The sequence below is a fragment of the Anolis sagrei genome, chromosome 6, assembly GCF_037176765.1.
Source record: "Anolis sagrei isolate rAnoSag1 chromosome 6, rAnoSag1.mat, whole genome shotgun sequence".
Classification (NCBI taxonomy): domain Eukaryota; kingdom Metazoa; phylum Chordata; class Lepidosauria; order Squamata; family Dactyloidae; genus Anolis; species Anolis sagrei.
In genome coordinates this window covers 21,462,872-21,476,494 of record NC_090026.1, presented here as the reverse complement: position 1 = coordinate 21,476,494, position 13,623 = coordinate 21,462,872, and the positions used below count along the sequence as shown (strand labels likewise).

The window sequence follows — 13,623 nt, the reverse complement described above, 5'->3', positions numbered from 1 at the left end:
CTTTTGACATTAAGTCTAGTTGTGTCTGACTCTGCGGGTGGTGCTCCTCTCCATTTCTAAGTCGAAGAGCCAATGTTGTCTGTAGACACCTCCAAGGTCATGTGGCCGGCATGACTGCATGGAGCACTGACTGCATGGAGTACCTTTCCACAGAAGTGGTACTTATTGAGCTACTCACATTTGCATGTTTTCGAACTGCTAGGTTGGCAGAAGCTGGGGCTAACAACGGGAGCACAGAGCCCCCATGACCAGCAATAATAATAATAATGGTTTTTTGGGGAATTCAGCTTGATTTGGGGAAATTGTAGTTCACCTACATTCAGAAAGCTCTGTGAGCCCAAACACTGATGGATCTGGACCAAACGTGGCACACATACCTGACATGCCAAAATTTGATTACTGGAGGGGTTTGGAGGGAACTGACCCTCGTTTCTGGGAGTTGTAGTTCACCCACAACCAGAGAAACTGTGACTTCCACCGATGATGGACCTGGACCAAACTTGGTACAAAGAACCCTCATGACTAAATCAGCCTACTGGAGAGGGGTTTGAGGGACTGGCTCACCATAGTGGGAGTTGTAGTTTGCCATACAGCCAGAGAGCACACTGAACCCCACCAATGATGCATCCAGAGCAAACTTGCGCAAAACAACTAAATTTAAGTACTATGGAGTTTCTCGGGGTTAATGTGGCACAATGTGAAGTGTAGTTCACCCACACAACCTTATGCATTTTGTACAATTAAAAAATGGCTTTTTCAAATAATCCAGGCAAAGCCTTGTGTGTGTGGAGTGTTTTGAGAAACTGCAAGTAGCTTCTGGCGTGAGAGAATTTGCTGTCTGCAAGGACAATGCCCAGGGGACGCCCGGATGATTAGATATTTTCCCATCCTTGTGGGAGGCTTCTCTCATGTCCCCGCATGGGGAGCTGGAGCTGACAGAGGGAGGTCATCCACGCTCTCCCCGGATTCAAACTTCTGACCTGTTGGTCTTCAGTCCTGCCGGCACAAGGGTTTATCGCATTGTGCCACCGGGTACTCAAGCAGGAAAATAGATTTTCTGGGTTACAGACTCCTTTGAGAATCTGACGAACCACAGAAATTATTACCAATGTTTGCCAAATATTTTCTATTTCCTTCCTACACACTGTCTAGGTTTGAATACACAAGAAATACTTCATTTTCTTGTCTTAAATAAATCACAAATACAAAAGAAGGTAAGGAAGGGAAAGAGTTTTTAATAAAAATAATTTAATGATTAAATCAATGTTTATTCATATAAAGAAAAAAAACCCATAAAGTCTCCCCACCAGGGGGAAATTCACTCAAATAATTTAACACACACTTTTAATTTAAATGCAAAAGTCAATACAAATTGTTTGTTGTATAGGATAGCAAAGGCTAGCTTTGAGAGATCTGGTGTATGCAAAGAAACAGGATGCCAAATCCTCATATGTGAGGGAACTGTGGGATCCCATGTTTTTACCATATTATTGAACTAGGAGATAATTTAAAAGAGGCATTTTGGAGACAGGTTTTTCTGAGATCCCTACTCTCCATTCCTCGGCCCATAAATACAAATGCAAATTACAGGCCAATTGCAACAATATGCAAGGCCTGTGCAATACATTTACATAACAGTAAACATGATTATTTTTTGAAAAACCTCTCTCAGACAAATATATTTGCATTATTACATAGGAGTTCATGGTTTATGCTCTTTAAAATTGACAGAGGTAGTAGCAGTAGTACTTTAAAATCAGTGCATGTATTCTGAAAACATCCTTCATTTCTAGTTAACACTCTACCACACCCATAAAAATATTCAGGATCCAGATTACAGATTTTTGTCACCATACTGTAGTCAAAGAAGATAGTACTTTAAAGGGATTTCACAGCTACAGACAAGTGGATCGTACACATTGGTTAGCAGAATCATATAATCCTTATTTGTCTGTTTGGTTGCCATCTTGAAGAGCCATTGCATTCCACACTTTGCAGGTCCACCTCCTCCATCTTAGTAGGTTTGGAAAGGAGATCTGCCTGTGTGTTATCTTCTTTCATAGCAGAATCCTGAACCTGAACCCCATGAAGTTTCATCCACATTTTGTCCCGGTGTTCCATCTCTAGGCAAGGCTGAAGGATGGCCCCCACCTCAGCAATCCTCCGGTGGAAACGACAGCGGTCACGGGCCATTTCCTCCCAGGGGCCCCGGCGGGCAGTTCGGGAGGCATAATCCCAGGCAATTAATGGGTGGATGGTGACCACAGATGAGAATCGAACCTAAGGATACAGAGGAGAGAGGAGATGAAGATACCGAGATGGGTATTTTTTTGCTCATACACATATTGCTGTGCAATGATCTCTTAAATGGCTGAAACTAGCAGTTAATAGACTGCTTTTTAGAAACATTTTTTTTCACAATACATTTCTACAATTAATTGATTGAGATTCCAATCAGAGGTGAACAATCATGAATTGTCAAACCTACTTTTTCTCAGCAAAATACTCAAAGGTCTTTCAGTTATGTCTTTAATGAGAAATTCCTCTTTCCTATAGTATAGGTTTTGGTCTTACAATAACTCCCATCACCCTTGATCACTGCCCATACTGGCAGAAGCTAGTGACCCTGCAGTTACCAGCTCAGTCAATGGGTGAAACAAGAGCATTACTAGGAAGAAGAATAAAGCTGCTATTTATTTATTATTCATTTGCAGCATTTTTATCCCACTCTTTTCAGCCCAAAGGTGATTCAGGGCGGCGTACAGATTAGTAACAATTAGATGCCACAACATACATATATATATCAATTAAAAACATTTAATATCACATAATAAAAATCCATATAAAACCTTAAAACTATAATAATCAGTGCCTTCCAGTTCAACTCCTTTTCCAACTCTCAACACAAATACATTTTTCTACTTCCAGATGTCTGGTCTACAACTTTCATAAGTTTCAATTGGAAGGATTATATTATTTTCAAAAGATTTTACAATAGCAAATATGACCCGCAAATAATGCATCTCAGGTCTAGCACACTGAAAGGTACAGTATGACCCCTATATTTGTGGGGGATATGTTCCAATACTTAATGTGGATACATAATACTGAAGGTAATAATCCCCCTAATTGAATGAACAACTTCTGGTGGAAGCACATCACAGAGACATGCTCAAAACCTAGGAACTGCCTGAGAGTACACGTCTATAGAATTTGCTAGATTCCCCAGAACAACTCTGTAGTCAAAGTCCTACAGAAGCATATCATAGGATGGTGTGATGGACCTAGAATATGTCTAGAGAGAACATACTTTTCTGGCTCAAGTAAATGATACCACTGGTACAAATCCCACAGATACAAAGTTTGCATTGTAATTGTATTTCCTGCTTACATGGCAATTATAGAGTATCATTCAAAAATTGATACGTGAAAAACATTACATTGATTTCTTTCCTTCCCTCCAAAGCAGCTCAATGCAGTGTTGTCAACTTCTCTATCCTCTGATCTGTGAGAAAAGTCACAGATCTGATATAATCTAGCTCACAGTGAATACCACAACCAAGTAAGGCGCTGAACCTGGAACTCCCTAATTTTAGTCCAACATGCTAACCATTCTTTGGGAATAGAATGATTCCTTGATGTAAAGGTGAACTTTACTGTAAATCCCAATACAATACAGAATACACCTTGATCCTTAGACATGTGTGCATATCCTTCAGCTCAGCCATGCTGGTTAGGTAGAACCTAACTTTTTTAACCTTTTTGTTATTAGGACATTTCCCCAATTCACCCCATTGATTTCAAAACAGAAAGAGATGCATATAGGCCTGGAAGCTGAATCACACAATATAGGTTTTAACCTTTCTAAGACAATCAAGGACCAGATACATGTAGGTTGGCTGCAGCTAGGGGGGAAGATGAAGCACTCTGCCTATACTCAGAGGCACACTTTATGCCCTCATTTCCAGTGCATAAATTATAATATATCCCTACTCTCATACAATTGGCATTTGCCCCCATAACTCCATCCATCCACAAAGCATCTATAAACATTCCTACGTGTGGTTGGAAGCCAAGAGTTAATGACAAGGGAAGCCAATAGGTAGCCTAATTATCTGTGGCCATCTTTATTGGGGCTTCCCAAACAAACATGGAAATTGCAGTTTGTGGCTGTGTGCCTTCAAGTGATTTCTGGCTTATGCCGACCCTTCCATAGGATTTTCTAGGGCTAAGAGTATGAGATTTGCCTGAACCCTGGTCGTCAGACTCCTATACTCAGATCACTACACCATGCTGCTTCTATAGATAAATAATGCTATGTAACAAAGTTTAAAAGATTTTCTGTTCCTGGTTTAAAAGTGTTATTTCCTGTTTAACTGTGCAGTACTTACTTTGAAAATAGTTGTTTTACTCCAGAAACTTTGTTTTTGTAGCTGCCACAAACTATATTGAATTGGTTGAGACCCCAAGAGATATTAATTGAAAAACTATAGCAAAATGTGCTGCAGGACATCTCGCAAAAACAAAGTTTTTGCAGTTTAATAAACTGTTTCCATGTTTTTATGATAGAACCAATTAGGAAATGCCATTTATAACCCAGGAACAAAAATTGTGTTACATAGTGTAATGAAACTGCAGGCAGTTTGAAAGGAGAGCCAGGTTTTTTCAGAGAGAGGTGGAAGGGCAGTCAAAGGAAGTGAGGGAGAGCCTGCCCAGCTGAGAAATGCTTGACATCATCTACTTCCCAAGCAGACATCAAGCATTTCACAGCTGTTGCCAGTTATTTCAGGTCTCTCTCCAAAATGATGAAACCAGAGGGGTGGGGAATAAGGAAGTAAGTCCAAAGGAAAGACTCGGGTGAGGCTAAAAGAGAATAAGGTGGTGATGGGGTCCCAGGGTGGAAAAATGTGGGTGGGAAATATGTCTATATAACAAGACAAAAAAGCTTGGGAAAAGAAGCATTTCTTTTGAAATATATACTTGAGTATAAGCCGACCCGAATATAAGCTAAGGCACCTAATTTTACTGCGAAAAAATTGGGTGAGGGTGAGAAATGCAGCAGCTACTGGTAAATTTCAAAATAAAAATAGATACCACTAAAATTACATTAAATGAGGCATCGGTAGGTTAAATGTTTTTGAATATTTACATAAAACTGGTTTAAGATAAGACTGTCCAACCGATATTCTAACCTTCTTGAATGTAAATGTGCGTACGTATTCTTCCAATAATAATAAAGAGTAAAATAATGGAAACAGTAATAATAGAGTAAATAATACATGTCATAATAATAGTTAAATAATAAATGTAATAGAGAACAAAAATAATGAATGTAACAATAGAGTAAAATAATAAATGTAATAAAAATTATAGAGTAAAATAATGAATAACCTTGACTCGAGTATAAGCCAAGGAGAACTTTTTCTACCTGAAAAAGGGGCTGAAAAACTTGGCTTATACTAGAGTATATATGGTACTTATTGAAATTACGTGAGAGGGTCAGAGAATGGCCAAGTCACCTTTTTGGACCGTCTGCAACTACTCAAATACCAAAGTAGCATGACCACCAGTTAAATGGTTATGCTGACAGGGGATTCTAAGCACTGTATTTTTTAAAAAGCAACATTTCTAAGTCTGACCATGCCTAATCACCCTTACTGATTTTGGTTTCATTACTGCGCCAAAAAGGACCAACATTTGCATCACAATTACTAGAATTCTCCAACTAGAATGATATTCTTTCTAGGAATTTGCTAGGTTTCCCAGTAAGACTCTAATATCTGGAATACGTATGCCACAGAATGTCCTTGAAGACCTAGAAATTTCCTAGAGAGATCATATTTTTTGGATGCACATAGGTGAAACAGCAGGTGCTGGTTCTACAGGTAGTGGGTTCATACTGTATGTGCATAACATATAGACCCAATATTGGAATAGTTTAATGTTTAATGACACAAGTGCTCTAAAATAATTTATCTATATTTGAATGCACTTGCATTGTTTTAATTTGCAAGGTTTTACATTTTTGATGAACCACCTTAAGTCTGTATATCAGGAGAAAGGCATGAGTAAATAAATCAAGCATGCCTGTTGATTTCTGATCTGTAGAACATCCATCAAAAGCGTCAGCCTCCCTAATTTGTGAAACAAGGACACAACCCTAAGCAGCACTTTTCTATCTATACCTACAGTTGAATAAAACCAATAATTACAATTATAGAAGCCATAACTCCCTTTTAAACATGAAAATAAGACAGTTCTAATCCAGGCCAGTCACTACAAAGGGTAGAACTAAGTGTGGTAATTACATAGCCTCCAGAAAAGTGCCAGGGTTTTTAAAATGCTCTTCTCAACCTCTGGAGAAGCCAGGAGGTCTGGTTCTTCTACAAAAAAAATATTTTAGGTGACTCACCTTCTTGATCACCTGGCTTTCATCCTGAGTGGATGAGGTGACAGTGTCATCGCTTTTCCTGGTGTCCGGTTGGCAGCAATTATGAATCGACCTTCTGTGGGTAGCCCTTGGATCCTTTCGAGGCCAAGGTTGTTTTGAAGGGCCACACAATTGCTCAGGCTTAGAATCTTGTTGTTTTAGATAAAAAGAAATAGTGATTTCTTCATGGTTTTTGGGTTCAGGTAGAGAAGAGCTGGGAACCTTGGGAACCTTAATGGGTTTATTAAAACAGAGTGGGTGGAAAGGATCATTGTTCATGGAGAAAGACCCACAGAGGTTCTCAAGAAGTTCATCTTCTGCTTCAAAACCAGCCATCCCATTTGCTGAATTGCTGTCATGTAAGGCTGTTCCTAAAGGTGTACTTGCTTCCACCTCATCCTCACTCCACCAGTCTGAATCATCTTCTTCATCCCCCTCTTCTTCTGATGGACTGTAAAACAAGGAAAGGACCAGGGAGCTTTTTTGGTCATGGGTAGCAGAAGTGGGCTGCAGGTTGTTAGCACCCTCATCTTTATTTTCCACATTCATTTCAAGCTGTTTGCCAACCTTTGGGGTATCAAGTGGAGTCTCCAAGCTTTGTTCTTCATGCATTGCCAAATCATCGTTTGCGATCTGGATGTTTTCTTTCTGGAAAACAGAGGTACTTTCCAAGATCTGCCAAAGACCCCCTTCAAAATAATTTCTCTCTTCATATTGGCTGCAATCACCTTGCAGGTTATTTCCAAAAATTCTGGAGTCTATTTGGGGATGATAACCATCTTCCAGCCACTCCTTGGAAAAATCTCTGTAATTCTCCATGTCCTTCAGGGCTAGGCCTTCCTTTGAAGCACCTTCCCAATAACTTCCAATGTCCAAAAATATGGAAGGACTCATTAAACACAGTTCAGAAAAGGCTTCCTCTTCTGTGTGTATCTTATCAATTTCAGCACATTCAAAACCAGACATGTATTCTGCAAAGTATCCATCTTCAATCAAGCTCTCAGTGTCCTTTACTGTGGACTGTCCACGGCTACTCATTATTAGATATTCGAGATGACCACCTTTCAAGTTTTGGGTCTCCATTTGACTTCCTCCTCTTTCAAATCCTTTCCCCTCTAAGTGTTTCACTGTCTTCTCCAAGATGGGCATTGCCCACCGAGCAATGCCTGTCCATATAGCTGCCATCAAGTTTGCTGGGAAACTCTGCCAGAGGTGCCAAAACCTCCTCAGCCAGTCCATTGCAACCATCATGGCTCCCATGTTCATTTTGCCAACAGAAGTGGAAGCGTTTGGCTGTGGAGGGAGACTTTTAGCCATCCTGAGACCAAAGGGAGCAGAGCAAACCAACAATTTGTTTGAGTTCAGAGTGTGTGAGATCACCTGGCAGGCTGTGATGTCTGGAGGCATTTTAAGACCTGGAAAAGAAGCAGAAGAGAAGATAAATCATCACCTTCATTACAATTTACTAAAGTACCAGGTGGAATAAAACGATTGAGTGTAAATATTGTTTCCTCTGCAGCACCAAAATTTGTCTTACGTAAGACTGCTGGCTAGTGTTTGTATCTATACATATACAGTGCATTCCAGCCTTCTCCAGGCCAGTGTTTTCTATGTGTTCTAACCACTCTTTGCCAGCACAGCCATAGGGAGAACACAGCAAAGTAAGTTCATGAAACACATGTCACAAGAGCCTTAAAAAAAGGTCCTTGTCTGGGCTACAACTTCCAGAACATCCTCAGCCAAGATAGCAAACTAGTTTGGAGGTTCTAGGAGTCACAGTCCAAAAAAGGAGTTGTTTCTTCATAAAAGGGGCGAAGCAAATGAATTTGGAAAGGCAATTCTGGGAATAAGAGTTATTGTATGACTTCACTTTGTGGTGCTCTCCAAAACAATTTAGGCGTAGGAGGACACCTGATGCTTCCAGATGTCATAATGTAAATATACCTTTATTCCCAAAGTGGCAAAGGAGTTGAAGAAGCAAAAGAGAAGATAAGCAAAAGAGAAGAAAAGAAGCAGAAGAGAAGATAAATCATCACCTTCATTACAATTTACTAAAGTACCAGGTGGAATAAAAGGATTGAGTGTAAATATTGTTTCCTCTGCAGCACCAAAATTTGTCTTACATAAGACTGCTGGCTAGTGTTTGTATCTATACATATACAGTGCATTCCAGCCTTCTCCAGGCCAGTGTTTTCTATGTGTTCTAACCACTCCTTGTCAGCACAGCCATAGGGAGAACACAGCAAAGTAAGTTCATGAAACACATGTCACAAGAGCCTTAAAGCAAATGAAGCAAATGAATTTGGAAAGGCAATTCTGGGAATAAGAGTGAGTGTATTGCAACATCTGGAAGCATCAAGTGTCCTCCTACATTGTTTTGGAGAATACGGCAAAGTGAAGTCATACAACATACGCCACCAGACCATATAACATACATCACCATGTCTGGACTACAACATCCAGAATATCCCCAGTCAAGATGGATAACTAATTGAGGGATTGTAGGGGTCACAGTCAAAAAAGGAGCTTCTCCCAAATTTGCTTCTTCAACTCCTTTGCCACTTTGGGAATAAAGGTATTTACATTATGACATCTGGAAGCATCAGGTGTCCTCTTACACCTACATTGTTTTGGAGAGCACCACAAAGTGAAGTCATACAACAAAGGCCACTACAGCTTGGAAAAAAAAATCTGTTTGGACTACAATTTTGAAATACCCCCAGCTGAGATGACAAATTAGTTGGGGGGGGGGGTTCTAGGTGACTCCTAGAACCCCCCCCCATAAAAAGTTTCCCCCAAGCATTTTTCTTGGCAAAAAATGTGAAGCAAATGAATTAGTAAAGCCAATTCTAGGAATACGTGTAGGTACATTATGAGATGTGGAAGCATCATGTGTCCACCTGTACTGTCTTGAAGAATACAACAAAAAGGAGTCATTCAACGCAATGCACCAGAGTTTAGAAAAAGGCCACCGTTTTCTAAAGCAGTATCATCCTACAGTATCAGACATGGGCAAGCTTTGGCCCTCCAGGCATTTTGGACTTCAACTCCCACAATTCCTAACAGCCTACTGGCAGTTAGGACTACAATTTCTAAGGAGTTGAAGTCCAATACACCGGAGGGCCAAAGTTTGTCCATGCCGAGTGTGGATGGACCCTTGGTAATATGAACTCAAAATCACTCTCAAACATAGCCCTGAGGTTACACAAAATCAAAATAGGAAGAAGAGCAAATATTCTGGCTTTCACTCCTGAAGATGAATGCAGAAGATCTAAACAGTTGGACTACAACTTCCAGAATATCACCAGCCAAGGGACTGATACCAATTGAAATAGGAAATGGCACTTTGGGAATAGATGGTGACAAGTAAAGATGAGGAAGAAGAGGGAAATACTGGCATCCCACATTTTTAGGCCCTTAATCCTTGGGATCCCAACAAAGATCCATTCTGCCCCCTGTCTGTGCCTCAGTTTATCCCTCTTCATTTCCTATGAATTGTTTCCCTGGCTGAGATGTGTAGGTTGACTTAATTCAGGGCGCGCCCCAAACAAGCTCAAGCAAGTGCCCCTGGAACGCTGGCAACACCCCAGTCCGGAAGCAGAAGGGGGGAACGCACACACACAATTACACACACACACAGCCTGGAACCCGGGTGTGCAGCTGCCAGGGAGAGAGGAAGGCAACGCAACCCTGACCCACAACAGGTTAGATCTGGAAGTGGTGGGGATGGGGCGGAGGGGCATGAGGGGAGGGGGAAATGGGGGAAAGGGAGGAGAATGATCATGTAAAGAATCCCAAATGCCACCTGGGAAGTATTATGCGTGTAAAGGATTGTGGACGAACGGTAGGGCAGCACCCCATTTTTGGACAGCGGGGAAAAAAACCATCAAACATCAGAGCACTTTTGAAAGGGAGTCTTCTAAGAAATATATATACTTTCAAACCACAGATTATATATTTCACTCTACCAATGCAAAAATAGACAACAATTCTATTAATAAATAGAGGATGGATATGCTGGGCAACATTAGTGGAGAGAGACAGAAGCAAAGACAACCTGTAAATAGATATGGAGACAGGATGGGATCGGAACTGCAGTGAAGCGGAAAGTGATACTTAATCTTTTCTGATGTTGGCTTGGAGTACACTTCTGTTTAGGTAGATGGGCAGGAAAAACAAAACAAAACAATGCGGCTTTCACAACATGAGAGAATAGCAAGTCGAAAGCCCAAAGCCAGAAAGAGGAGTGATGTAATTTTTTTTTACATGAAGGGTGATGAAACTGGGTGAAAAAAGTTCCATAACAAGGAACATTAAGTATACTTTAGAGCAGTGGTTCCTAATCTTTTTTTGACCAGGAACCACTCTCCAACATTAGTACCAAAAGGGTTACAAATCGGTTTTTGGTCAACTTTAGAACTGGTTTGATTATTTGGGGCGATGATTCAGAAAATTGCATTGGATAGACCACATCAGCTCTAGTTTCCGATAAAGAACATATACCGCCATCTGCTCACCCACAGAAAACTATATTTAATAAGCCTTGGCACTATAATTTATTTATTTACTCTATTTATACCTTGCCATTTTCAACCCAAAAGGGGACTCAAGGCAGCTTACATAGAGGCCTTAAAATGCCTTAAATGCCTTAAAACATACGCAATTCCAAAAAAATAAAATTAGATTAGAAGTAAAACATATTAAACATTTAAAAACTTTCCATTCCATAGTAAAATAAAGGGGGCTTTGCAAGACCAGTTGCTCTTGTTGCAACGATGTAGCAACGGTGAGGCTGTAGATCATATTTTAGTTCTTCCAGATCACTGGTGGTCCATGAACCACAGGTTGGAAACCACTTTAGAGGGAGATTGAAACAAGATATGGGAGACTTTCCTTAAAGAGAGGTATACGCTCGATATATTTAGGGAAAAACAAAATAAAATGGGGTGTCAGATATAAAGTTTTATTATTATTACTTATTATTTGAAACACAAAAAGATTAGTACACAGCAAACAAGGTCATTCTGCACTTATTATTATTAGAAACACAACAAGATGAGTCCACAACAAACAAGATCACTCTGCTGGCTGTTGTGTTGGATCACACGTCAGACACTTCCCAAGTGTCTAGGACTGTGTGATGTTTATTATTATGTCCTCAAAATGCACTTTATTATTGATTTAGGGTTGATTTGCACGCCCTATCCCCTCCAAAATTTCTATCCCAGTTATATCCTACCTTGCCCATGCTCAGCATTATTTTTTAAAATTTTAATTTTACACTTGGCCCAGCCATAGGTTTTGAATTGCTTGTTCTGTTACTGCATTGCTTATTTTATTTCTGTTTATGAGATATATTTTAACTGTTTTGTATTGTTTGTTTGGTATTGCTTTATTATTGATGTATTGTGAGCTCAGCCACATGTAAGCTGCACCGAGTCCCTTGGGAGATGGTTGCGGGGTATAAATAAAGTTTTATTATTATTATTATTAGTATTATTCTGTTTATGAGATATATTTTAACTGTTTTGTATTGTTTGTTTGCTATTTCTTTATTATTGTTGTATTGTGGGCTTGGCCTCATGTAAGCCGCACCGAGTCCCTTGGGAGATGGTAGAGGGGTATAAATAAAGTATTATTATTATTATTTCTGTTTATGAGATATATTTGAACTGTTTTGAATTGTTTGTTTGCTATTGCTTTATTATTGATGTATTGTGGGCTCGGCCTCATGCAATCCACGCCGAGTCCCTTGTGGAGATGGTAGAGGGGTATAAATAAAGTTTTATTATTATTATTGTTATTATTATTTCTGTTTATGAGGTATATTTGAACTGTTTTGTATTGTTTGTTTGCTATTGCTTTATTATTGTTGTATTGTGGGCTCGGCCTCATGCAATCCGCACCAAGTCCCTTGGGGAAATGGTAGAGGGGTATAAATAAAGTATTATTATTATTTCTGTTTATGAGATATATTTTAACTATTTTGTATTGTTTCTTTGCTATTGCTTTATTATTGTTGTATTGTCGGCTCGGTCTCATGCAATCCGCGCCGAGTCCCTTGGGGAGATGGTAGCGGGGTATAAATAGTATTATTATTATTATTGTGTTGCAATCTCGGAAATTCATTAAAAGAGGATCAGAGGAATTGCACTGAAGGCACATAAAAATTAAGTAAACAAACAGGAGTTTGAGGAAGGAGTGTTGGGCCTCAAGGCATCCTGAACACACCAGATGGAAAAAAAACCAGGGTGAATAGTTGGGAAGTAGGACAAATTGCAGCGGCTGAGGGGAAAAAAGAAGAGGCCTAAGGCTGTTAGGAATTGTGGGAGTTGAAGTCCAAAACACCCAGAGGGCCAAAGTTGGCCCAAGCTTGGCCTAAACCCACAGTTTAGTCCCAACTAGAGTCTAGGTGTTTTGGACTCCAACTCCCACAATTCCTAACAGCCTCAGGCTGAAGGGGGGAAAGAAATGGGCCTGAGGCTGTTAGGAATTGTGGGAGTTGGAGTCCAAAACACCTGGAAGGCCCAATTTTGCCCAGAACTGATGTAGAGGCACCCCAGGAGCCATGGAGGCTAAAAGTGGGCTCAAACCGCTCTAATTCCACACTTGGGAGTGGCTCAGGAGGATGGGCCAGGCCTTCCCGATGTGTGGCTAGGCCACAAGCCTCCTGGAGTGAGGGAGGATCTAATGATGGGTTTCCCCACCCCTCCTTACCTCAGGAATTTTAGCCCGTGACGAACTCGCTCCAGCAAGCAGCTGCGGGTCTTGTGCGGGTCAGCAACCGAGCGTCAGGCTTGGCACAACTGGGTCTGGTCGCCTCGGCAGAATCCATTCCTCCTCTCGCGTTTATTTACTGCTTTTTTGTGTCTGAATGGAATGTTTGAGAGGCTGCGTTTGGGACCGCTCGGCTCTTATAAATAGACTAGTGAGGAGTGACGTCAATGCGTTGTGACGTTTCGGAAGAGGGGGCGTGGCCATGGCAAGAGAGACGTGACAGAAGGAAGGCTCGGGAAAATACTCGGAAAGGGAGGGGCGCTCGGAATGTCCCACTGCTAGAATAAAGGGGGGGGAGGGGAAAGCGAAGGAATGTCCCACTACTAGAAAAGGCGGAGGAGGGGGAGAGAGAAAGCAAAAAAGGACTATCTCTTTTCTCTTATTATTTCCCCTGTTGCCTTCCCCTTTAACAGATT

At 40.6% G+C, this 13,623-nt stretch overlaps 1 protein-coding gene across 1 annotated transcript; it reads right to left on the bottom strand.

Annotated features, from left to right (window-relative positions):
• Positions 1-1,215: 1,215 nt before the first annotated feature.
• On the bottom strand, positions 1,216-13,376 carry LOC132777924 (uncharacterized). The gene is made up of 3 exons (XM_060780476.2): positions 13,148-13,376; positions 6,413-7,845; positions 1,216-2,280 (listed from the first exon to the last, which is right to left on the bottom strand). Exons 2-3 carry the CDS (start codon positions 7,835-7,837, stop codon positions 1,933-1,935), a joined length of 1,773 nt encoding a protein of 590 aa, XP_060636459.2. The 5' UTR covers positions 7,838-7,845; positions 13,148-13,376; the 3' UTR covers positions 1,216-1,932.
• Positions 13,377-13,623: the final 247 nt, after the last annotated feature.